The following is a 25,982-nucleotide window of genomic DNA, read 5'->3' on the forward strand; positions in this document are numbered from 1 at the left end:
AATATCTTTTTAAAAATTTAAATTTTTATGAATACCTTCTTAAAATTTATATTTATTTATATTTTTTATAAAATATTATTTTTACACATATACTCCTAATATATCGCTTCTTTTTTAATAAAAATCATATTTATTTTAATTAAAAATAAAATAAAATTTTGTAATTACTTTTTTTTCTTACGATTGTTTTATAAATATTTTTTTTACATCTACTCATTAAAAATATTTAATTATTTTAATTTAAAATCGTTAATTTTTTTAACCGTGCCAGTATATATACAAAAATAAAAATAAAAAATAAAATAACAAAATAAGAATTTTATAATATATATATATGTAAATATTAATTTTAGGATAATATTTATACAAAATTTTATATTTAGCTAGCATAAAAAATAAAAATAAATATTAAAACTGCATTCCGAGCACTTCATTAAGATTTGCAGCACTTGTTGTTATTGTTGGAAATCGGATTTGGGGGTGATCGCGAACCAGGAGGAGGAGCTTTTGCTGTAGGCGGTGGCGGACGACTGTCTTCGGCAGACCTGCAAGAAGCCTAGGCCGAGAGATCCGAAGAAGGCCCTTCGATGCTTAAATTAGAGAGGATTTGTAAATATTTTAATAAAGAAATCTTTTTGTCGAGGAGGAGAAGTCTCTCTCTCCTCGAAGTTTTCTCCTTTTTATAGAAGGGGGTGTGGCTGTTATTCGCCATCGGCTGTGATTGCGCAAATCTTGGGTTAAATAGATTACTTTAGATGATACGAAATTTCAGGCTAGCTGGCAATCAGTTGAGATTGCAAGGATTCAGGTTTGACAGCTGTTGTGGCAGAGACTGTGAGATTTGATCCTGAACATGGAGGATTTGGTGACCCCTTCTTTATGCAGATGCTTCGATTTAGAGACCAACTTGACTTTTGGTGGAGTTGGGGTTGGTCTCAATTTTTGACTATATCTTTCTTGGCCTTGAGGTCAATCAAGCTTTGCTTAGCCGGGACCATGCTCATTGAGACCATGCCCGCCGAGACTATGCTTACTGAGATCACGTTTGCCGAAAACCATATCCGCCGAGACCATGCTTACCAAGATCACGCCTATCGAGACCATGCTTACCAAGATCACGCTTGCCAAGACCATGTCCGCCGAGACCATGCTTACCGAAATCACGTTCGACGAGGCTAGGTTTACTGTCGAATTTAGATATTTTCACCATATGCGTTGGGTGATCCACTTTTTTCCCTCATCACTTGCTAAGTACAAGGGGAAAAAAAATCAATAGCCATGCATGCCATGTGGACTACAGAACATGATCCACATTATATTTGCTTTCATGAAGAAATCTCAATATATCTAACCACTCATGTACATGCTTTGCAATATATTAGTGCATGGATGTCATCCTTCCAATCACTTACATACTTATTGTTGCATATATTTGTGCCACACTTTTTTAACAAATGTCTTTGTCACTTTAATGCTTGCCCCAATCCTGCAGGCTCAACACACATCAAAGGTTATGCGCTTCATTTAGTGTTCCTTTTTCATGCTCCCCATGCCTTTCATTATTAGCAAGTGTCTTCGACCCAGGCCCGAAGTTCTCTTTGCAGTAGGCACATAAAAGTGCGGTGCCTTGGTATTCTATGATATCAGCCATGAGGAATATCATACCATGGTGGCTTTTCAGAAAATTTGAAGCTCCATCTTGGTATGTCTCTCTTTATAGCTTTGCATCGAACAAACGGCATCTTGTTATATGCCTCGCTTATTCTTATTCTCTTGGTACTTTAAGATCATCGATACTCCTTGATCATTAATGACTAAAGTATCTTTAGCACAACCAGCATGTTACTTAATGATCTTAGTAATTCTAGAACTTCTCTTTACTCGTGGGTTTTCTTGTATTTCTTGAGGCTGGATACATTTATAGTCCCTATTTTAGAAATTCTCAACCTTTTTTAAGAACATTTCTACTCGGGTATTTGCGAGGCCTTACTTTCACCGTGACCAACTACCTCAACACTCCATCTTATCAGATGAAACAAAGTTAATTGCTAAGGGCATAAGGACCATTGTATGTGATCCTCAAACAATCTATACGATTCCTAGTTTATTGTATGATCAAAGCTTTTACACCTCTCCAAAAAAGTTGCAAGTCAAACTAGTTTGGTTACCACTCCGTCATCTTTGAAGCTCCCTTTTCTTTTACCTATATTGCAACTTCTTCCTTGCTAAGTCATAAGACTAGGTTAACCAAATTCAGGAGGCTATTAGTCTTAGTAAGGTGTAAATGCTAATGTGAATTGGACCGAAGGATGACGAGCTATCTAGTAGTGGCATCATGTCCATGCAACCTAATTAGGAAGTGAATGCACCATGAATGTGTTTAGCATTCGCTAGGTTGCTAGATTCCTCTCCTTGATGGACTCCTGATCGGATAACTTCAGATGTGTTGGGTTTTTTATTTTAAAATTGCTTACTTTATTATGATAACCTAGTTAGCCTCTTGTGTTGATTATTGAGTACCACAAAGTGAGATGGGTGTGTGGTGGAGATGGCGTACTTTTCACATATTTTTAGCTAATATGCGCGCTATCTCATCATGAAAATGGTTTTCTTTTTTATTATTATTATTATTTTTTTCCGAATATTTTTTTGTACATCTCCATATTCTTATTCAGTGGATGTGTTAGGATGTATTTTCTTCGAAGCAACTTATACATTTATCTTGTTACAACAACAAGGGCAAACATTTTTAATCTAACTATTTCCTTTGCTAGTATAAAATAAACACATATTTTTGCATCCTTATTCCTATGCTCTCTTGTGATTACATGAATTCCTTCAAGTTTATGAATTTCACAAGACTATCTTCTGAAAAACATTATAAGTGAGAAATATTACTATCACCATATCTAACTTTAGTCATAGGTTTTATCATGGATGCTCTCAAAACTAATTGGCTGGGCCGGATCTCATGCTGATAGTGATTTCCATTCCCATGCCGGTACTCCGCCCTCCTTTGGCTCTTCTTGTTATTAGATATGTATGGTTGCTGTTTCCATTCCCGTGCTGTTTTCCACGTTCCAGAGGCTCACGAGGCTCCCACCTTAACCTGAAAAAATATATATAAAAAAAGGAAAGGACAAGAAGTTAGTGCTTTTGAAGCAGAACGTAATGCTATGTTCATATGTTATAATTGATGATCTTAACTATCAGTGATAATCTCGATTCTACTAGTTTTCTTTTCCTCCATATCCTTGTAAATCTCTCATATATCATCCTGATATAAACTCTTTTTAGCTCTTTAATAAAAGTCGGATGGCTCCTTTTTGCCTCACTTTAAATCAAATAATAATAATCTCATCTAACATCATCTTAAAACTAAAGGTAGAATTAGTCATGGTGTGCTTTCAATTTCTTTTACGACAATGATTTAAATATCACACTTTTATAATTACAATAATAATTAATCTTAAAATCACAGACCCAATAGAATAGTTCGATCTAATATTCCTCACAAGTTTTATTAGTGCTATTTAGTATGCCAAAAGCCAGCATAGCTTCCATGTTACAGAAATGATCAAGTCTCTTTTCTTTTTCCATTTGCCATCTCTGCAAGGTATCATAATTAAGAATTTGTTTGGTTCGCGAGAATAATTTTTTGTTACTAAAATATTTTTTTCTGCAATGCAATATATGATGCTAAAAAAATTATTTTTTAATATTTAATTAATTATGAAAAATGGTATATTTTAGAGTGGTTTATATTTGGTTGAGTATCTACTTTTTTGAGAAAGTTATGTAAAATATGTATTATACTTTTAATAAAAAGATAAATCTTTCCTCGTTCTATCTAAAAATTTAATGACACATTTGGAAAAAATCGAAGTTGATGGAAGTTGAACTTTCTTATATCTTGTATGAATCTTTCTTTTTCATAAAATATAAAAAAAATTATTTTTATTAAAAAGTTATTTTTTCATCTCTATCTCCCTGAAAACTTTAACTAAATATGGGGCATTTTTGTAATTTTTCGTTGACCACTTTTTTTCTTCCCCTGTCCGAACCAAATAAGCCATAATTTCAATTCTCACCGACAACCCATTCATTTATAATTTTATAATGGCTATAATCCAAGGCCCTTGCAGCTGTTTTCAAGGGACCTAGTAATTTATTATGAAACTAATAAAGATTTTAGGATAGCTCCTTGATACAAGTGGTAATGCCATCAGAATTATCATCATTGACTGCAATTAACATGAGCAGTATCTTAAAACAGCAGTTAAAAAAATAAATATTATGATATATGTTAAGAGAATGATTATTATGACCGGAAGGCATCGCAAGTTGTCCGACGCTACGTATGTTAGGCGAATAGCTTTATAAAGTCAAGCACCAAATGATTGACTCCACCGTGCTAAACTTAATATCCCAGTTCATGCTGCCGTGGCACAAGTCGATCGTTGCAAGTCCGCCGAGATAACATATCCGGGATAGCATATCCGGGATCCATCAGCCCTGCGGCTCTCCTCTTTCGACCGGGCGTTGACGGCGGTGGACGGCGACGTTGCAGCAGTGAGTGTGTGGGCCCCGCCTCAGGCATCAGTTTTCAGGTCCCGTTGGACTTTCCCATCTGTCCGTTCTGCCATCTATCTCTCTGACGGCGAGTTCACGCCCCAAGAAGCTTCAGCGAAACTTCCATCTTTCGCTTAACCATTACGACGGATCAAAAAATCATAGATAAAATACCTCCTTTTGGCGGAGAGGTGAGGGAAGTAGCAAAACCCTCCATTTCGGCGAGCGATCGCGAGATTTCTTCCTCTTGGTCTCTCCATCGATCGGCGAGGGATAGCAGGTAAAGTCGTCTCGCCTTTCATCTAGTACTCTGCTAGGGTTTCGTCTCCCGATCCACGACCTTCTTGGGATATTTTCTTGGGCATAATAAGAAGTGATTCGATCTTTTTCCTTTTCCGTTTTCGGTCTTTCTTTTGATTTCTTCTTGCGCTGTTTGTTTTACAGTTTTGCTGGTTGTTCTTATGGTATGTGAACTGCTGGTGTCCGAATAAATTCTTTGTTTATGGCATGCCTAAAGAGGATTTGTAGCAAGATTTAAAGAAGTCCGTTCCAAAGTTGGGATTTTGAGGTATAAGGGAAGTGGATTGATACCTACAAAAAAGAAAAGAAAAGAAAAGGAACTCCATTATGTTCAGAGTTCACTTCGTCCTTATGGTTCTCTAGTTTGTTCCTAAATTGTCTCCGAGCTATGGCCCAAGCCCCTCTCGCTAGCTCTATTTACTGGCAAAATAGCTGCTTCAGCACATAGTCCATGGACCCTGTTGGACAGGTGAATGAGTATAAAGACTTGAATTGCCCGGTAAATTTATCTGATGGTTTTGATTGCTTGATGTCATGGCTTCTTTCCAATTCTGGTCAAAATCCTAAAGCATTGATTGATTAGGTTTCCTTTTAAACTTCCATCACTTTACTTAATAAGAACATAATAGTCAAGAGAATTATAGGAAACGCATAAACAATACCCAAGAGACTAGCTCACTTAAAAAGGAAAGTTATGAAGGGAATTCCAAAATGAACATGTGACTTGCAAATAGTGTCCGAGATAAGAATTATCCTTTTAGTTTCCATTGGCTCTGCCAAAACTGATTGGTGTGAGAGAGAATATGGGTAATGAAAGGAGGCTAAATTCAATGTGTTGACCGCTATGTTGATTACCTAGCCTAATCATAAAGATGAAACATGTAATCTTGAATATCTGGGTGCTTTCCAAATTCAAGGATTTTGATGCTTCATGTCTGGCATGCAATTGCTCCAACTTTCAAATGCATCATGTAGAACACAGCATGATATTATTTGCACATCTGCAGCTTTTTGGTTACTTCGCCCTCAGTGATTCAGGATGTTTCCTATTCCTACACATTTATGTATTACAATGGCACTGTTTTGTGGCAAAGTTCTATTGTCTTGTGTTTAGCAGAAAATCTTTTCAGCTTATGGGCCTGTCGAGGCACGTAATGGTTTCTTGCAACAAAATTTCCCACAAGAACCTAGAGAGAATTATTTAATTTTGGACTCAAATAACTTACCCAAATAAAAGATAAGGTCTACAAAAAAGAAAGACTTATCTGAACAAAGAAATTAAAAAAAGACAACTTTGCAAATGATGGGGACTGCTATGGCATCTCATACAGTGCAAGACTTTAGATCAAGAAGTCTCTTGCAAAAAAATTGAACAATTTTTTTGGCAAATGGAAACTTGTCCTTGAAATTGCATATGCTTTATATGGGTAGCATGCTCTAAAGATGCTGGCCAATGGCAGAAATCATACTATTGACATGAAAGAAAATTTAACATGTTTTTTCACTCTTATGCACAATCCTGAGCCAAGTGGCTTGCTATGCCTTGTTGGCCCATGTGAGTTGTTTGAACTAGAACTTTGACTGGATTTTGTTTTCTTTTTAAACAAGTATAGTTAATTTTGTTGAATTTGTGGTGAGTAATGATAATTTACATATTAGTAAAAGTCAGAATCATTGATCCCAGCGTGAAGGAAAAGCGTCTACTCAACCCCTGCCTATAGATATTCAAGAATTCATATTTGCTTCCATATAGTACATTTGTCATGCTTTTATGATGGTTAATTATGCGGCATGTATAATTCATAGCTGTCATACTGGCCTCCTTCCTTTTCTTTTATCGACCCTCATGCATTAAAGTGTTGCATAATTCTGTCAAACTGAATATGCATAGAGCTGAAAAATTATACTTCATTACATGTTGATTTCACAGCACTTAATCTTTATGCAGGCCATGTTGATATGCTCTATCCCGTTTAATTTGTAGCATTCATGTATTACCTGATTACAACTCTATGACATTACTAGTTTTTAGTTGTTCTTTCTCAAGGTTGATGTGAGCGATTTCTGTTGGCAGTCAGACAACATCCACAATATGGAACATTGTCATATTTGAAGACCTACAGATTGGTTCTTTGTAGCAGGCAGTGCATTGCAATAAGAAACTGAAGTAATGAATCATCAGGAAGAGAAATTTGTGAGGTTAGTCTTTTTCTCCCCCAGTGTCAATGCATGTCCATCTCTTGGCTCTCTTATGGATTTCAATACCCTACCTACTGAGTAACACAAGAAAAAAGCTATCCCACATCGCTAATAAGGAAATAACTGGTATTTTGCTTGCTGCTAGTGTTTAGAGCATAGATAGCAGACTACAGAGTTTTATTCCTCCCTTTTGCATTGAAGACATTAGGTCGATATTGGTGGACCACAAGACCTCAATTCAGCAAACTGAAATTTCTGGAATTGAAATCCTTTTTTGTTGGTGGACCACTAGACCTCAATTTGCAAACTCAATTTTGCACTTTGGAGAGAGTTTATTTTAGCCATGAAAAATTTTTGCTTATTAAACAGCAATCCCACCTTTTGTGAGAATTGTGAAGCTTTATTAATTTCACGGTACTCACTCTACTTTTCCATATTCCATGCTGCTATCAGATATGCTTACATGCAGAGGATGCCAACACACATTGTTTTTCTCATAAATTATAAATTGATGGCAGTTATATTCATATTCCAGTCTTTGCCATATGTTTTCCCTAGCTTGTAGTGGGCCTCTTGTTGTACTGACTCATCTATGTGCAGGTTTCAGGACTGGAATTCAGACCGACCCCTGTGTTCGGAGAGGATATTTTCAGGGAAAAAACAGATAACATTTGGTTCAGTAACAGCGATTTTTCGGAGAGGATTTGAATGGATTAGAAACATTTTTCACTCTCAGTCTTTAAGTAATTCATCTACAGACGAGGTAAAGCCTAGAAAGAAAATTCTTGATCCTCAAGGACCATTTCTTCAAAGGTGGAACAAAGTATTTGTCATATCCTGTGTAATTGCAGTGTCTGTTGACCCGTTGTTCTTTTATATCCCAGTAATCAATGATACAGACAATTGCCTTGAATTGGATAGAAAGTTGGAAATCACAGCAAGTGTCTTGCGTTTCTTCACAGATATTTTCTATATACTTCACATCATTTTTCAATTTCGAACTGGTTTTATTGCTCCTCCATCAAGGGTATTTGGAAGGGGTGTCTTGGTGAAAGATCCATCAGCAATAGCGAAACGATACATATCATCATACTTCCTAATTGACATTCTTGCTGTGCTTCCCCTCCCTCAGGTATTAGACTTACTCTTCTGTGTTATTCTATGTATTCCTATATATTGCAACCAACCTATTTAGTTACAGGCTACTATCTGATTAATTTATACTGGATTTCTTTTCTTGTAACAAACATATTTTGAGATTAAAGACTAATATTTTGAATAAGTTGTGAAACATCATATTATTGTAAGTGCACCTAGTAATTGAATCTAACTTAAACTTTTGATCGCTTTAAAATCACATAATCATTTGTACTGAAATATTGCTGGGCATACGTCCGAACCTTCATGATGAAACTAAATTAAACTTCCAAATGACTTTAAAATAGTTACTATGTGATGCTACATTTCTTACATATAACATGGTGATCCCCCTTTAGTAGTAATTAATAAATTTCCAATGTCATGTCTCCAGTGACTCCCAAATGTCCTTAGTTTGGTTTTTTACTAAACCAATGAAAGTTAGTATGCAACCATAGACTTCTGTGATTTAATTGCTGGGTTATCAATCAATTCCTTTTCTTAGTTGAAAGAAAGTAGGATAGCATTAAAGCTTATAACTTTCGTTTTTCTTGATTCACTATTTTCTTGACCACTTCCTCTGAAGTAAATCTCTGTTAACCATTCTCATTCATTAAACAAAGTGAAATCCAGCTTAAGCAATTGCCGAATGGTCAGCTTATTTCTTTGCAATATCAAGTTTGTTAAAGAAGTCCAAAATTGTATCGAATTCTGATGTTTACCCTTCCACAGATCCATCATTGCACTGTTTATCAAACCACTAATGTCTTGTGCATCAGTGAACCTATGCAGGAAGCCTGTATAGCTAATGCCATGCTTGAGAGACTGATCCGAAGATCACAATCTTCCATGAAAAAGTGGTTTTGTTATGCTGTCTGCCCCCTTTTCTTGTTTTGCTTCTTCGAGCTTTTTTATTTCCTGCATATTCCCTAAATTATGAATCTGCAGCAAAGGGTTATCTTTTGAGAAATTACAAATTATGACCATTCGTATTTAGCTTCTTTTGGTTTTAAGTTTCTATCTTGTGTACAAACTACAAACTATTGAGAATCTGTCTTCCCCCCCCCTTGCAATGAGTGGAAGTTGCATGCTTGTTGGATCACCATTTGAAGTGTGGGGACTCCAGAATGATAATTCTTCACAACATAGGAGTCCTCTATGTATGAGTTGTACATGAAGGAGTTATTGGCTTTAGAGTTCCATCTTCTTGTACAAGTCCTCATAAGAGTCCTATAAAGAGTTCTTTTGATGACCTTCTGTTTACTAATTTTAGTCACAATTGTCTGCAATTTATATCTTTGGAAATTAGGCATGTCTATGAAAGCAGAAAGAGTAAAAGCAGAATTTCTTTACTCTCTGTTTTGTTAAGAATAAGAAGAATGGTTGTAGGTCATTAGATTAAAAAGGCGATATCTTGTTCTTTCATATAATATTTTAAAGCAGATGCAATGAGTCGAAGGATATGGCTTAGAATGATTAGGTGCATGCAGTGAAGTGATTATATAAGGTTCTTTTTGCAGGAGGTTATTTTTGAGATTGATTTTCTGTCAATCTATGAGTCTCAGCTGATGCTACAAAAAAAGAAAGCTCAAATGTTTGAGCAATGTTTTCAATTCTTTTCCCCTCAAAATCGTGCCATCGCTGCCAACCTGCTTATTTGGTTTATAGGGCTGGAAGAATTTGGAGCTTTGATTGCTTTCATGCAGTTTCTTATTATATTGGTCTGTATGTTGTGAATATAGATATCCTTCTAGTCTGGCTCTGATTGTGATTCTCAAACTTCTTTTCCGGTCCATGCTGTCTCATCTGCTTCCTTTTGTTTATTACATTCATAATTTGCTTATAGATAATCACTTCAACATTGTTTGATTTCTCACCCCGCCCCCCCGCCGCCGCCCGACCCCTGACTTAAGATATCATAATCTAGTTAGGCTTACTCATCTTGTTGTGGTGCGAATACTGTTTGTTTCCTTGAGAGGTGCTAATGATTGTTAATTACATGTCTTTCTGCTCAGGTGGTTGTCTTGATCATAATACCCAAACTGAAAGGGTCAGCGCTCCTAGATGCAAAAAATGTTTTGATGTTTATTGTTATATGCCAGTATGTGCCAAGACTTGTTAGGATCATACCTTTGTATCTTGAAGTTACAAGAACTGCTGGCATAATTACTGAAACAGCATGGGCTGGGGCTGCTTTTAACCTTTTACTTTATATGCTTGCGAGTCATGTAAGCCCACATATCCTGGCTCTTTCTTTTGTAATTTTATCAAATACAATTTTATTTTTGCTTTTTTTTTTTTTTTTGAAAGTACATGTCTCTACTTATTCCAATTCCTGCCTAGTGCCAGTTTGCTTGTTTAAGTTATGATTATTTTTTAATCTTCTGCAGTCCATGAATAAACTATAATGTAATCTATTTATTGGAAGTTACAATGTATACAAGAATACCCCCTCACACCAACCAGAAAAAAGAAACCATATTATATGCATATGTTAAATAAGTGCCATGATTATATCATACTTTTTATTCCTCTTATGGATCTTGTCCTATTGAAGCCCTGTGCTACCCTGGTAGCTGGAATCTTCTACCTGGGGTAATGTACCCACTTTGGAATCTTTCCAAAATCTTGAACCTGCACATGTTTCCTGAGCGCTTTCTTACTAGAAGTGTTTCAAAAATATCTACTTCTGTGCACCTGCATCCGCTTCCGATTCTGGCAACTAAGGTGCTACCACCACTGTCAATTGCTGATATTTTTTTCATGAAAATTGAAAAGAGTTGAGTAAGAATATATCAAGCGAGCTTTGGCAAGAATGAAGAATGGAGTACAATTGGGCTATATGCTAGTATGTAACTTTGGTGTAGCCTAGTGTAGATAATTGCACCCTTATGTAATCAATCTCAGATGTCACATTATGAAGTTATGGATGGAGATGAAAATGGGTTTGGGCAAGTGATGATTGGAGGAATAATTGGGCCTTAGCTAGGAAGATCAATTATCAAGTTTATTCTTTAGTTAATCGAGGACATTCGGAAAAACCTTACAAAAGATTTTTCGTTGGAGAAAGGATGCAACAAATTTCCTAGAATAACATGTGTTGAGGCATTAACAAGGCTTCATTAAATATTTGAAGAAAACGACATTTTGTTGTTGTTTTTATGAGATATTGTTCAAAGAGATTATTATATTACTTACCCAAAAAAAGACATTATTAAATTTACAATTCCTAGCATGCATCACCAGTCCTGACATTTAGTTCGATCTCTTTACAATTGTTAACTTGTTATAATATCTGATTGCTATAATTTTAGAAGTTATACTTTTTTTTTTATTTTTTGAATCATGATGGATGAGTCTAGGAGAAAGTACCATAAAATAATAATGGAAAATAATCTTAAGGATAAGGTCCTTAAAAGACTAAAAGCTTATGCAAATTAGACAATACATCTGTGCCCTCTTAGTGTGAAGATAGTGTAAGATGAGGTCAGAGCCTTTATTTTTGAATGGTCACACCCATTGTCTGCCGTACCGGTCCGGCCTGGGACCGGTACCGGATCAGCATGGAATCCAGTACCGGTAGCTTATCATTGGAGAACCGGTACGGAACCGGTACAGGACCGGTCCAAGCCGCCACCGATACGCCGATCGGTACTGGTACGACGACCGGTACTGGTACGACGACCCTTGGTCATACCTAATATTAACTTTTAAGTGTTCCCCCAGAATATTTACTTCTAGCTTCTTAACTCTTATCAAAGAACACTTAAGTGAGACAATTGAAAATGTCCTTACAGCTTATGAACTGGTTGATGGTAGGGACCACTTCTGACTGTGGTATGACCAAGGCTGTAAACATTGAACTGAAGCTATCTTCTAGGACTAGGAGGGGCTATATGTGAAAAAACATATTCAAGGATGTACCCTTTTCCAATTTTTTTGTTTACTTAGTAATTTTTCGATTATTAATCACTAATTAATTTGGATAATTTATATGCCAGTTTCTCCAAAAGATATATCCCAATCATCTCCATGCACTACTAATTTTTCATAATTAATAATTATTTTAAAATATTTTCAATTAAAAAATCTTATTATATTAAAAAAGTTTGAAAACCAGGTTCTAGTTTAGGCTATTATAGTTACCTATAAGGGGTACTATATATATATATATATATATATATATATTCACCCATGAGAAGGTGTTTTACTAGGTTTATTTTTCACATGTATTCAATTTTAGGCATTTGTTCAGCTGGACTTAAACACCAAGTGTAAGACATCAATTGTAGACATCCCCGTAAGCATGCTAGCATTTTTGTTCTTGACTAGCATTTTTAATTTTTAACTTTTTTCCTGAAAATTCCAAGGAAAAGATTGAAAAGAAGGGAAAAAACCTTTTGTCCTAATGTGTAGATTAGAGTAAAAACTATAAAATTTGGCATGATTTTCCCTTATTTTTCTAATTTTTGGCCATTTTTGACAATGAAAAAAAGAAGGAAGAAGAGTGATCTTACCTCTTTGTTGTTTGAATTAGGCTAGAATGGATCCAAATCCTCTCCTAGATCACTCTCTCCCTTTCCAAGCTCAAACTCAAATCAAAGGAGAAAAGTGGTCGGGAGACCCTTTTTCTTGCCTTGGACTTTGGATATAGGCAAACTGGCAAATGTGGGTCAATATCGCCTTGAACCATGCAGAACCAGTTTGGGCCGATTTGGACCTAGGATTGAACTGACAAGTAGTTTTGTCCTGGTTCTTGGCTGGCTGGTATGGGGTGTACTGCTCGATTAAGTCCAGTTCAGCAAACCTTGCTTCACATCTCATTTGTTTTAAACATGTGCTTAAGAAAATAAGAAAGAAAAATATGTTCCTCTATAGAAATTGGTCAGGAGTGTTTAAAACATTGTTTTGCACATAATTGTCTTACATGCATTTTCTAGTTGTTGATACACTACTGCAATCATTTCTAGCAATGTTTTCCATGTGCATATGGAGCTGAGAAGATCAAGTAAAAATACACCCTTAAGGAAGCCACATAATCTTCTTTATAGAAAAGAAAGCTAAGCAGAGCAAATAACTTTATTCAGCCAACCCTTCCACATGCACCACCAATAGCTTATTGGGCCTAACTAATTCTTCCTCACAGGGTAAAAAGTAAGATTTTAAGTTTTCCTTTCTGTAAATCCAATAATATTGTACTCTCATAATCATCATCTTGTATTTGCTTCAAAGTAAAGGAATAAAAAGATCTCTTTAATGATATGGTCGGTAGTGATACATGATGATGTACCACTCTATCTATTTATGTATTTCTATTAGTTGGCAATCTGATGGCAATCATGCTCAACAATGCCCATCATGCGCTACGTGATGGCGGACCACTGCAGGGAGGAAGAGAGAAAGAGGAAGAAGAAGAAGGGAAGGAGAAGGAAGAAGAGGTTATAAAGACGCAGGAAGAAGAGAAGAGGAGGAAGAAGAAGAACAAGAAGGAGGCTAGAGTTTTTTCATTCAATCATCAATTGCTTCATACATGAGAGGGGTGGTCTTTATATAGACCTTACATCTTGACCAAGTCAAGTAATCAGTTGACTAAATCAATCAATTGACACTGACTAAATTTGGACTCTTACATCAATTAATTTCTTACCAAAATTGGTCCACTAAATTGACCCAATTACATAAACCCAATTGACTAGTTTAATAACAAAACAACTAACCAAATTGACTTAGACAAAAGCAAATAATGCAATAAAAGAAAATGACTCGGATTCAAATGGATCCAATCCGGGTCTGACTCAATCTAGAGCTCAGGATCATCTGAATAAAGGGCTCTGATGTCTCCATCAACTCCTTCCGGATGGGAAAAACTCGATCCCGTCGAGTACAGGTCTGGCCGGCTGTCGTACTGCTCTAGGAGATCGAGGTCAAGGCGCTACAACTTGGCTCTGAAAATCCACGTCACATCAGACTTTGGTCGATTTTTTCACCAAACAAGGTAATGTTGGTAACCACCGTTCCTGGTTGACATAACCTGCTCATCCAATATATGTATTTATTCTCTGCGTGCATGAAATTTGAGAGGTGGTGGCTCAACAACAGGTAATAGGTCAGGATGTTCAACATGGGTAGATATATCAACAAAGGGGTCAGAAGACATGAATGCTGTCTTTTTGTATGAGACTAAATCTTCAATATTAAATGTCGCACTAATTTCATAATCCTCAGAAAGATCCACAACATAAACATTCGAACTGATTTTTCATAGAAATTCGAACGGTTCCGCACTACAAGCTTGCAATTTCTTTAACGTTTCTGAAGAAAGTCGTGTAAGCCTAATTCTTATCATGAAGTAATCTCTTTCACTTAACTCTTTATAACGTCTGTGTAAATCAGCAAGAGATTTGTATTTTAATTTATTGAAGTGAATGCGATGGCTGACCATTTGATGCAATAAATGTGGGTGCGATGCGAATGACTATGCAGACTCAAACACTCTATACTGATAAGACATGAAGAGCAGGTCTATGGGCTGCCTAGGTTTGTAACCATGTACCACTTCGAATGGACTCATGCCTATGAACTTATTGACCGAACTATTATATGCAAACTCAATGGTTGATAACACTAAATTTTAGGTCCTATTATGTTCACCTACCAGACATTTTAACAGGTTTTTAAGGCTACGGTTGACAACTTCAGTATGGCTGCCGGTTTGAGGATGATAGGCAGAAAAAAATTTCAGTTTGGTGTCTATCATGTACCACAGGATTTTTCTAAAGTAGCTTATGAATCTAACATCCCTATCAGGCATAATAGATTTTGGAGGGTCAGGGGGTCTAACGACTTCATTGACATAAAGTTTGGCAATTCTGGAAGCATCAGAAGTCTTAGAATAGAAAAGAAAATGAGCCATCTCTGAAAATCGGTTCACAACCACAAAAATGAAATCATGCTTGGTAGAAGTACGTGGAAGCTCTAACACGAAATTTATAATGACATCTGGCCATGGGCATTCAGGACGAATCCGAATCTGGTGGTACCAACTCTTCAAATCAATCTTAGTAAAGATCGTGACACCAGACATAGAATCTAAAAGGTCGTTTAGTCTAGGAATGGAAAAGCGATACTTAACCATGAGTTTGTTGATGACACGGTTATCAACGCACATCCTCCAGAAACTATCTTTTGTCGGGTTGAGGAGTGCAGACACATTTTAGGGGCTTAGGCTCTCACAATCATACCCTCTTGCGAAGAGTTCGTCAACTTGATACTTCAACTCATCACATGCATTTGGGTTGAGCCTATGATAAGGAAGGGTATGCAGAGGTGCTCGGGGGACTAACTCAATTGCGTGATGGATATCACGCATCGGAGGAAGTGCATCTAGAAGATCATCAGGGATTATAGAATAAAACTCCTCTAGAAGGGGAGCTATCACAGGAGAATGATCAGGGTTGGATTCCTCATTGATAGCTTTAGCCATATGTGCCAACATAGGAGACTGGCTCATGATATCTTTTACTACCTCTTTCGAAGTAGTGATGTGAAGTGGTGTGTTTGTGCTTAGATCGACAGTTTTTTTTTGGGGATCATTCTGGACAAATTCTAATCCAGTGGGTTCGTTTTCAAAGTTTTCTACATAATCTTCTATACTTGGTTCGTAGACTTTTTTGACATATTCGGCCCCTTGGTTTCCAATTTTTGGTTCAGTAATCATATAGGCCTTAGTGGAACATTGAGACGCTATGTGGCCGAATTGTTGATACCTAGAGCAGCGGATTTGGTTCCGATGAGAATGGGGAAGGACTATAGGTGGTGCGGCTAAATCGATTTTAGGTTGGGCTGCAACAGAGGTTGGCAGTTTAGGGGTCCTAGAATTCCACATGAACTCACGGACCTCTTGCATGATTTCTTTTCTTTGAGCTCGTATAGCAGCGAACTGGTCCATGAGGAATTTTAGGACTTCGGAATCCATGGTAGCTAAGGGAACTTTAGGTTGGTCGGCTTGGTACTTCCTATCACTACGGGTTGACATGTAATATTAACACTATGTATGATGATGTAAAATGCAATGTCACTAATGAAATCCTAATAAATATGATGCAGGACAACCTATTAATGTAATCTATTATGATTTCAGTATCAGCAAGTTTTCACAAGAATAACTTAAAGTTTAAATGTTGCTGATTTTTTACTTCGGTTATTTTAGAGTTAGGGTATGAGATTAATCAAGTTAAGAAATCAGGTTGCAATCAAGTATTACGGTTGTTCTGATCCTAAAGTAATCTGATCGAAGAATGTTGAGAAACGTCCTGTTATTAGGATGTGCTAATTTAATATTAAGATTTAATAGTTGATAGGATGGGTTTGGAAAGTAGGGATTTTTATGTTCTGAATTACAACAGCAAAAGTAAGTTTCAAGAATATGGCTATCATGCAAGAGAACTAGAACATAATTAAATGAACAAGCCCCCAAAAAAAAGAAATCTATCACTTGTCGGAAAGCAGACGACAAGAATGTGTGCTCGTGGGCTAGGGCGCAGATCAGGGATGCAGTGCAGCTGATGGGCTTGAATAGAGAGGAGGGAGGGGTGGTGTAGCCCCTTGGAGAAGAAAGGCCCTTTGAAAGGGGCTCTGCAGTAGTGGCACGAGCTTGTTGATTTGGGCTCGTGAGGAGTCGGGGTGGGCTCCTGCAATGGGGTACGAGCCTGCTGGCTCGGGCCCGTAAGGAGGGAGGCGGGGCGGCCCCCTACAGTGGGGATTCGGGCCTGCTGGCTCGGCCTGTGGGAAGGGAGTCAGGTGCGGTCTGGATAGGAGGGGGGTTTCTTAGTGTTGGGCTCGGGCGTGGTCTGCTGGGCCGATGGTGGGTGGAAGGGGGGCAGCGAAAGGGTTTCGATCGAAACCCTGGGAGCCACAAAATGGGAGGGGAACGGAGGAGAAGGTGGCGGGTGGGGTTAGCGGTCGCAAATGGAAGAGGGGAGCGGCGAGCGGGTGGTAGCAGAAAAGGGGCGGCAGCTGGCGAAGTTTGGCGGCTACAACTCGACGGGGGAAGACGTCGTTGGGCTCGGCAGTGGTCGACCTGGGTCGTCTGCAGTCGGTTGCAGGGAAGGAGGTGGCGCTCGGGGGATGTGACGACGAGGATGCGGCGACGGCGGCTCGGGCGGTGGAACTAGGGCGGTGCGGCGCTGCGACTGGTGGCATGGCGGCGGGAAGACGTCGGGGCTCAACGGCGACGGGGACCCAACTGGAGGAACGACGACGGATGGGCAGCGTGGTGGCGATCGCGGCGTTGCGGACGGCCGCGGAGGAGGAAGACGACATGTCAGTTTTTTTTTTGGAGCCGGACTCGGGCTAGCGGGTAACGGGCTAATGGGTTTGGCTCTTACCCGTTAACGCCGGTCTTCTTCAATCTCTCGACGGATTCGAGAGGGCGTGCCGCTCTCCGTGGCGGCGCTTGCGGGCGGAGCGGAGATCCTAATAGCGGCTCTGCGGTGACGGGGGTGGCCGACCTCGGGCGAGCGGTCACGGGCACGGATGGCAATCTCCTTTGAATACCAGACATGGTGGAGCTTTCGGGGGTGCGGTCGATGGGGGTGCGGCGTGCGGCAGAGGGAGTCGTCGTATGGGAGCGGATTAGCCGAACCTTTCTGGGTTCGTGAGAGAGAGGGGAAGCGGCGGCGGGATGCGGTGGAGGACCTCGGAGGTCTAGGGCGCACAGCGGTGGGTGCCGCAGCGCAATGATGCGAAGGCGACGGTGGGAGGCGGTGGTGGGTGTGGGCGTGGAGGAGGGGGGTTCTGGTGATGGGGAGGATGAAGTGAGGGTGGCGACAGGCTTTGGGTGAGGGCCTGATGAACTGAGGGTCCTGCGGTGTGGTGGGGTGAGGCTGTGCAGCAGGGCTGAAGGCGGGCAGCGGTGGATTCATGCGGCAGCAGCGGCAGGCAGACGTGGAAAAGAAATCGGAGGTGGTCCATCCAGAACAGGATCTCGGGGCTTTGGCAACAGAGGCAAATCCGAGGCTCTGATACCAAGATGATGGCGGACCACTACAGGATGGAAGAGAGAAAGAAGAAGAAGAAGGGAAGGAGAAGGAAGAAGAGGTTATAGAGACGTAGGAAGAAGAGAGAGGAGGAAGAAGAAGAACAAGAAGGAGGCTAGGGTTTTTCCATTCAATCATCAATTGCCTCATGCATGAGAGGGGTGGTCTTTATATAGACCTTACATTTTGACCAAGTCAAGTAATCAATTGATCAAATCAATCAATTGACACTGACTAAATTTGGGTCCTTACACCAATTAAACTCTTAACAAAATTGGTCCACTAAATTGACTCAATTACATAAACCCAACTGACTAGTCTAATAACAAAACAACCGACCAAATTGACTTAACTAAGACAAAAGCAAATAATGCAATAAAAGAAAATGACTTGGACTCAAATGGACCTAATCCGGGTCTGACTCAATCCGGGAGCTCAGGATCATCTGAATGAAGGGCTCTGATGTCCCCATCACTACGTCAATGTAAGCAGTACAAAATAAAATTTTGCTTGGTCATCGGCCATATGTATGACATGGAATTCACGCAGTAACTTATATAGAGCCACCTAATTCTTCTTTACACTTAAAGTAAGATTGTTGTTATTTGGACTCATTTGCTTTGATTTCCATAGGTACTTGGAGCATTGTGGTACTTACTTGCTATTGAACGACAAGACACATGCTGGAGATATGCCTGTAGCAAAAATAAATGCACTGCCACCTCTTTGTACTGTGGTGGAGAAAATAAAGGAAATAATGATTTCTTGTTGGCAGCTTGCCCTGTAAGTGTTGCAAATGCAAGTGCCTTTGACTTTGGAATATATATATTTGCTCTTCAAAATGTTGTCCAGTCAAGGAACTTCTTAGAGAAGTTGTTTTATTGCTTTTGGTGGGGGCTCCAAAACCTGAGGTTTGTTCGTTGAAATATCATCTTTTTTTCTTATCAAAAAACATTCAGGCCGTATGTTTTATACCATGATGGTAACATGAATTCTTTAATTTTTCTTGTCTTAGATGCTGTCTGTAAGCATATGTAAATGTTATCAAGTATCAGAGAAATGATTTCTTTCAATAATATTTGTTTGTGGCTCACCGTTTTTTTGTGCTATTACTTGAATACATGTAAAGTGTAGAACTTTGATAAAGTTGTTCTGTTATTGGAGAGCACCTCTACTGCATTTTGGCAGGGAAAGAGAATAAGTATCTCATGCTGTTTGAGGCTTCTTTTTAGTGATTTCTTATTTAATCTTTGAGAATCAAACTTTGTGCAGTCAAAGAGATGTTTATTGGAGATGCAAGTTACATAAGAAGATTTAAAGAAATCACATTTAAGAGTCGCATAAGTGCTTCGTATCTTGAGGTTTAAAAGACTGAAAGCTCTTTCTTTTGTTAAAAGATGCCTATGGGTGAAAAAGTATCTGCATGTAATATGCACAATTGGGTCTTACATTGAGAAGCAACATCTAGTGCTTTTATAATTAGTTTAGAAAGATAAGTCTGAGCCTCCTTTAAAACCAATTGAAACTTTATAATATCTTGCATATGAAAAAGGTCCAGATATATCAAGCCAAGTTGTCATAATTGCTTTTGTCATGGATGACTTCTCTTTGCTAAGGATGACCTCTCTTTGCTAAGAAAACAATGATGGGGGATAACAAGGTACTATGAAACCAAGGTTACAAGGACAATTGTGGAATAAAGTATACAAAATGCTATTAGCTGTTTTTAGAAATTGACCAAATTTGCAGCAGGGCTCTCAAAGATGATTTGCTATGAAAATCTCAGTAAATCTGATAGCCAAAAAGAAGAGTGAATTTCCTATTTAACTTGCAAATAAAATTTCCTTCATGGTATCAAATAGTCCAGTATTCTTTTTCCCATCACATCCCCAATGTTAAGGGATGCAATCCCATGCAATCAAGCCATGCACTTGTAGATGATCAGGCGAATGTTGCAAGAAAAGTTTCCCTTATGGACTTGGAGAATGTTGAAATATGCCTAGCTGGCATGTTTGTCTTTCATGATACAAACCGAAACCATAGCCAATTGTAGATGCCATATCATTGCATCCAAATTTTCATTACAAACACTATTTCATAATTTGATAGATGCTCAATGCTCAAGAAATTTTCATGGTTAATAACCAACAAAAGCCTCAAGGCAAGGAAGCATATTCCACAAGTTAGGAAGATTGCAAAAGAAGAATTTCATCATCATTACCCTTTTCTTCTCCCATCTCCCTACTTGAATTCATTGTACATAGTTATTGATTCTACTGTTGTTGGCCAAATTCAAGAAATAATATTCATGCAGTTTTAACATCATCTTCTGTATTAATAAATTTATAAGATAGTAGGCTTAACGCATGGTTAATCTGGCCAAGGAAATGTTTAAGAGGTATCTCTTTTTTTGATGTCAATCTGTTATTTAATCCCAATATCCAAAACAAATTACAAACTTTATCAATACTCTTTATCAGTTCAACATTGATGATTACAAGTTAGATCAGTTTATTAGAAAGTAATATCAAAATAATGATGAGGAAACCTATGTTGTGTGACTTGTGACTCTAGGGTCTACCATGGGAACAATAACCAAGAACAAGTGCACTCAATCATGTCCTAGTGTTGAAGTAGAAGTTGTGTACTGTAATTGCTGTAAGTTTCCTGAAAAGCCATACTGTATGGTTGAACCTGTTCAGAACCATGGTGTTTGTATATGGAGATTACATGAACTAGAGGATTCCAAAATCCATATCAGGCCATTCCTAATTTTAAAAAAGTGGTAACAGTACTTTCATCAGAAGTGATTGAAGTTCCATGAAGGGATCTCTGTCCCTTTGTCAAGAGGATGTAAGGAGAGTCAGTTTTGATAAAAAAAGGGACAAATTTGTTGAAACAAGTTGCAGCAATAGGTAGCCAAGTATCACACTAGGGCACATCACTACTGCAAAGCAGATCTTTGAGATGAAGAAGCCCGAAATTTGTTGAGTTTATTTTTTCTTTTATGTGTGTGCATGTGTGTCTGTGCATGTTTGTGGGTGTGCATGTGTACATCCACGTGTGCATGCATGTGTATACTGTTGTTCGCGTATGTGTGCTGGCTTCTCATGTCTTACCACTTTTTGATGACATGGATCTTAGATCCCAATTACATGAAGTTTCATAGTTCTTTACACATATATATGTACAAAATTATTTAGTGATTGCTGCCTTCTTTAATAACTTAGAAGACATTTACTACTGACCATGTCAACCCACCTAAAAGGAGACTAAGTCCTAAGATATTCATTTAATTTTCTGTTAGTGAGCTTCATGAGAACAAGTAAGGTTGACAAAATTGAACTTATGTCCAATAAAGCACCTTAAAAAAGTTTCGCTCAACTGTTTTAGAGGTGTTTTAATCCATGAATATTAATAAAATGAATAGTTTAAAGGAAAAACTCACTGATTTTGGTTTGATTTTATTGGTAGTTTAATAGCATCCAGCCCATTTAATATTGGTTCATATAAGTTTTTAGATTTAAGGATTATGATCAATAGTATGAATTCATAATTTATAGTGCCCAGTGTGCATACTTTGATCGTTTGATTGGTACTATCCTATTGATAATCGTGCAATGCACTAACAATCAACCTCTAAAACATATAATTTTTTGGATTCTAGGCATTTTAAATATTTTATGTTATATCTAACACCTTGGATTCCCAATTAGATGGCTCATCTTGACTTCTGCTGTAAATGAAATTTCATTTTATTGTTTCTGGTTATATTTACTGATCACATAATGCTTATACTTTATCCTAAGTGAAACTACTTAGATGTGACCGCATTGTATTTCGTTGTTTTACTTTTGGATAATTGGATCTAACATTCAGGTTTCTTTGCAGTTCTCTGGGCCAAAATCTGGAAACAAGTACTTACACCTGGGAGATCCTGTTTGCAGTTTTTGTTTCCATCTCTGGTTTAGTTCTGTTTGCACTTCTCATCGGCAATATGCAGGTTATTGTACTATCACAATAAGTCTGAATATATTCGGACTACTGTTGGCTGTTGCAATTCTTAATGAAGGGCTAAATACTTAAATTAGAATGCTGACTCTCCTGGACTATATTTCTCCACTGCAACTCTCTTGTGCTGACCAATCTATTCTATCAATCAGACCAATCTATTCTATCAATCATGAGATGGATTTTTCCCCATATGTATGTCTAGTACATATATGCTGTACTTGTAAGATAACCTTAGATTTTTAACCAAGAATGCTTTTCAGTTGTGTCTCCACAAGAAGGTAAAACATATTTTCCTTCCTATTGTTGTATATCACTTTGTTCGCATCTTATTAGCTATGAGCATAGTTCCCTTTCAAATAAATGCCATTGTTTCCACCTTAAGTGTAGCGTCACAAAATTCAAGGGTTTTATGTAGGTCATAAAATCTTGTGTAAGGTGTCTTCGTGTGATCAAAGGTTAAATAGCGATAAATATCGAAGGGTCATTAATAGGGATTTACTATCTTATGGAACATATTGCTATGCAATTATATATTTGCTGTTGATAAAGAAGCAAAGTATACCAAGATTTATCCTGGTTGCAAGCCAAGTAAATTGCATGTCCCTGTTACAGACATATCTACAGTCCACCACTGTGAGGATAGAAGAAATGAGAGTGAGAAGGAGAGATACAGAGCAGTGGATGTCTCACCGCTTGCTTCCAGAGACCCTGAGGGAGCGAATACGCCGTCACGAACAGTACAGATGGCAAGAAACAAGAGGGGTTGATGAAGAGAATCTTCTCCGGAACCTTCCTAAAGACCTTCGTAGGGATATAAAGCGTCATCTCTGTTTGTCACTCCTCATGAGGGTAGGTCATTTTTCACTGATATCCATGCTGAATTTTACTGCTCCAATGAGATTCGTTAATTCGCCACATTTCTTCCAAGGAATCATAATAAATATTTGGTGACATTTAGGGTGTGTTCACTGTTTTTCTCTTAAGTCATTTTTATTTTGTTTCTTGCTAACACTAAAGGAGCAAAGACCAGTTGCAGCTTCCTATAACAATGCCATTTATACTTCTAAGAGCTTCTTAGGTAGTTCTGATCCCCAAAATAGATGCACATAATACATTAGTAGTTAAAACTTTGTCTTGCAGGAGAGATGACACTGAGATTACTATATTCATCATTTGTATTCTTTTATTATTTTTTTGATGCATGCATATGTGTGTAAATGGTCATACTATGCGACTTAGTTACAGCTACATTTGTCACAATCCAAGACCTTACCCAAAAAGACTAGCTAGATGGTATTATATGGGCTTCTTAGTCTTATATAAGTATCCAAGATCTCTCCGGTAAATAACTGATGTAGAACTAAACATATGCTTGCATGAGTCTTCACATACTCTCCTTATTTAAATTTTGGCATCCTCGCCAGGCTGAGGGTCTAAATTCATCAAAATCCAATCACAAACATCATGATCAGCTTATGGTCAACCTGAATGGACCCATGTTGTAGTATTTTCTAGTCCACATAAGTCATGGGTTGGATCTGCTCTGATGCTGTTGTCACAACCCAAGACCTCACCCAAAAAGGCTAGCTAGATGTTATTATTTGGATACTTTAGTCCTGTATAAGTACCCAAGATCTTCCGGTGAATAACCTATGTGAGACTAAATACATGCTTGTATGGGTCCTCACAGCATTCATGTAACCTTAGATGTTGAGGGGGTGTTTTGGGGGTGGGGGTGGGGTGGGGAGGATCAGCTTTGTATATTGGAATGCTGATGACATTTCATGCCGCAAGCAGTGAGGCACAAGCAATCAAATGGTTCCATGGTAGACCTCTATGTATACTTGCAGTCATGTACTTACATGCAAGTATTTGCAGAGGACTCCTCCAGGCAATCCCACAATATATGGTGTAAAATTTATGAACTGTTAAAGTTGCCTCATTTATTATGTACCTCACATCGAGAGATTTGATTTCCATAAAGACCAGAGAGTATTCAGCATTCTTCATAAGGGGATTCCAGATATATAGCATTTCTCTTTCAACCCAGTCAAAACTTGATCATTTTGAAAGCATGCCTTGTATGGGAAAAGTGGTGAAGTTTTCATTCATCTTTTCATCCTCCTGTTAGGTTCCAATGTTTGAACAGATGGATGATCAACTTATGGATGCTATGTGTGACCGTTTGGAACCAGTTTTATACACTGAAGACAGCTTCATTGTTCGTGAAGGGGATCCAGTGACTGAGATGCTCTTTATCATGCGGGGAAAGCTAGAGAGTATGACCACAAATGGTGGAAGAACTGGTTTCTTTAATTCAGATATTCTCAAGGCTGGGGACTTCTGTGGAGAAGAGCTGCTCACCTGGGCTCTGGACCCTCACTCATCCTCTAGCTTCCCCATCTCAACGAGGACAGTGAAGACATTGTCTGAGGTTGAAGCTTTTGCTCTAATGGCTGATGACTTGAAGTTTGTTGCATCGCAATTCCGGAGGCTCCACAGCAAGCAACTCCAGCATACTTTCAGGTTCTATTCACAGCAGTGGAGGACGTGGGCTGCTTGTTTCATACAAGCAGCTTGGCGCAGGTACTCAAGAAAGAAACTTGAGGATGCTTTACATGAAGAAGAGGAAAGGTTGCAGGCCGCAATGGCAAGTAGTGGTACAAGTTCACCAAGCCTTGGTGCCACATTATATGCTTCAAGATTTGCGGCAAATGTCCTACGGACTTTGCGGCGAAGTGGAACGCGCAAGGCTCGGTTGCAGGAAAGACTTCCAGTGATGTTATTGCAGAAGCCAGCAGAGCCTGATTTTTCTGCCGAAGAGCATTAATGCGAAGTTTTGTGACTTGGTACCACATTTTGCTATAATGCATCTTGAAGGCATTGATCCCATCACAAGTGCTTTGATTGTATGGTCCAGAAGTAAATGTGAGAGGATGCAACAAGTTGTACATAACAAGTTGACGAGGATTTGGTTTGTATCATTAAATTTTCAATGTCATGACCCATGACACCGTTGTTTAACCTGCGTTAGTCTGTTCATACATTTTATGTTTTAACATTGGTGGCGTACAAATTGTTGTGCGACAAAGATCCCAGAACAGGAATATAGATTATAGACTAATGCTATTTGTAAATTATGAGTTACATGAGGAGAATTAATTGATGGATTAAAGTATGCCTGCATTCCAGATTCAGTAGTGTTTGGTATCCAGTCCGGGCAGTGGAATGAATGTAGGGGTTGCTTTCTTTCATTTCTGTTAGTTCAGTTTGCATTGCATTATTATTTGGCAAAGACATTGTGGTGACACCTGACCTTCTGGTTGTGACCAATGAGCCTAACTAAGGAGCTCAGGAGCAGGAACAGGTTGGTGCCAACTGCCAATCACCAAGCTGGCTGTTCGTGGCACCTGTATTTATTGCAGTTGTTCCACTTCTTCTGCAACTAAAGAATCACAACATTACCGCCACCATGATGCAAAGTTTTAGGTGATTCGTGCTATCATGAAGTTGGATTTGATAACTGCCTAATTGAATGCCTTCTTTGAGGGCTTAGGGATGCTCGTTATCATGATAACGGTGTCGCTCAGAAATTTAGTGTTCATGGTTTATCAGTGCCTTCTTGGGATCTACAGCCTACCCCTCTTTTGCCTCTCAATTTTCTTGTCTTCTTAGAGGATCCATAGGCTAGGAAAGCAGCGATAAACTACGAAAAAGCTATGT

General features: G+C 38.4%; 1 protein-coding gene across 5 annotated transcripts; it reads left to right on the forward strand.

The window, feature by feature from the left end:
* The first annotated feature begins 4,628 nt into the window (after window positions 1–4,628).
* Window positions 4,629–25,456, forward strand: LOC103706485 (cyclic nucleotide-gated ion channel 1). 5 transcript variants are annotated; one of them, XM_008790855.3, is made up of 9 exons: window positions 4,630–4,852; window positions 5,017–5,341; window positions 6,947–7,071; window positions 7,672–8,203; window positions 10,224–10,436; window positions 18,879–19,156; window positions 22,137–22,248; window positions 22,872–23,108; window positions 24,391–25,456. In XM_008790855.3, the coding sequence occupies exons 3-9, from the start codon at window positions 7,043–7,045 to the stop codon at window positions 25,087–25,089; spliced, it is 2,100 nt and encodes a 699-aa protein (XP_008789077.1). In that variant the 5' UTR covers window positions 4,630–4,852; window positions 5,017–5,341; window positions 6,947–7,042; the 3' UTR covers window positions 25,090–25,456. The 5 variants fall into 5 exon arrangements, with proteins under 5 accessions (XP_026661114.1, XP_008789077.1, XP_008788996.1 ...); XM_008790774.4 differs by lacking the exon at window positions 5,017–5,341 and having other exon boundaries at window positions 4,632–4,852; window positions 6,905–7,071; XM_008790706.4 differs by lacking the exon at window positions 5,017–5,341 and having other exon boundaries at window positions 4,632–4,852; window positions 6,920–7,071.
* The last annotated feature ends 526 nt before the right edge of the window (window positions 25,457–25,982 follow it).

This window comes from Phoenix dactylifera, chromosome 9, assembly GCF_009389715.1.
Source record: "Phoenix dactylifera cultivar Barhee BC4 chromosome 9, palm_55x_up_171113_PBpolish2nd_filt_p, whole genome shotgun sequence".
NCBI classification, from domain to species: domain Eukaryota; kingdom Viridiplantae; phylum Streptophyta; class Magnoliopsida; order Arecales; family Arecaceae; genus Phoenix; species Phoenix dactylifera.

What these genes read in the sequence shown, in the direction of transcription:
- LOC103706485 (XM_008790855.3), top strand. Translation starts at nt 7,043, where the DNA reads ATGAATCATCAGGAAGAGAAATTTGTGAG. An exon ending in TGGGGGCTCCAAAACCTGAG is followed by an intron (nt 19,157 to 22,136) that starts GTTTGTTCGTTG and finishes GTTTCTTTGCAG; the next exon opens with TTCTCTGGGCCAAAATCTGG. An exon ending in TTCTCATCGGCAATATGCAG is followed by an intron (nt 22,249 to 22,871) that starts GTTATTGTACTA and finishes TCCCTGTTACAG; the next exon opens with ACATATCTACAGTCCACCAC.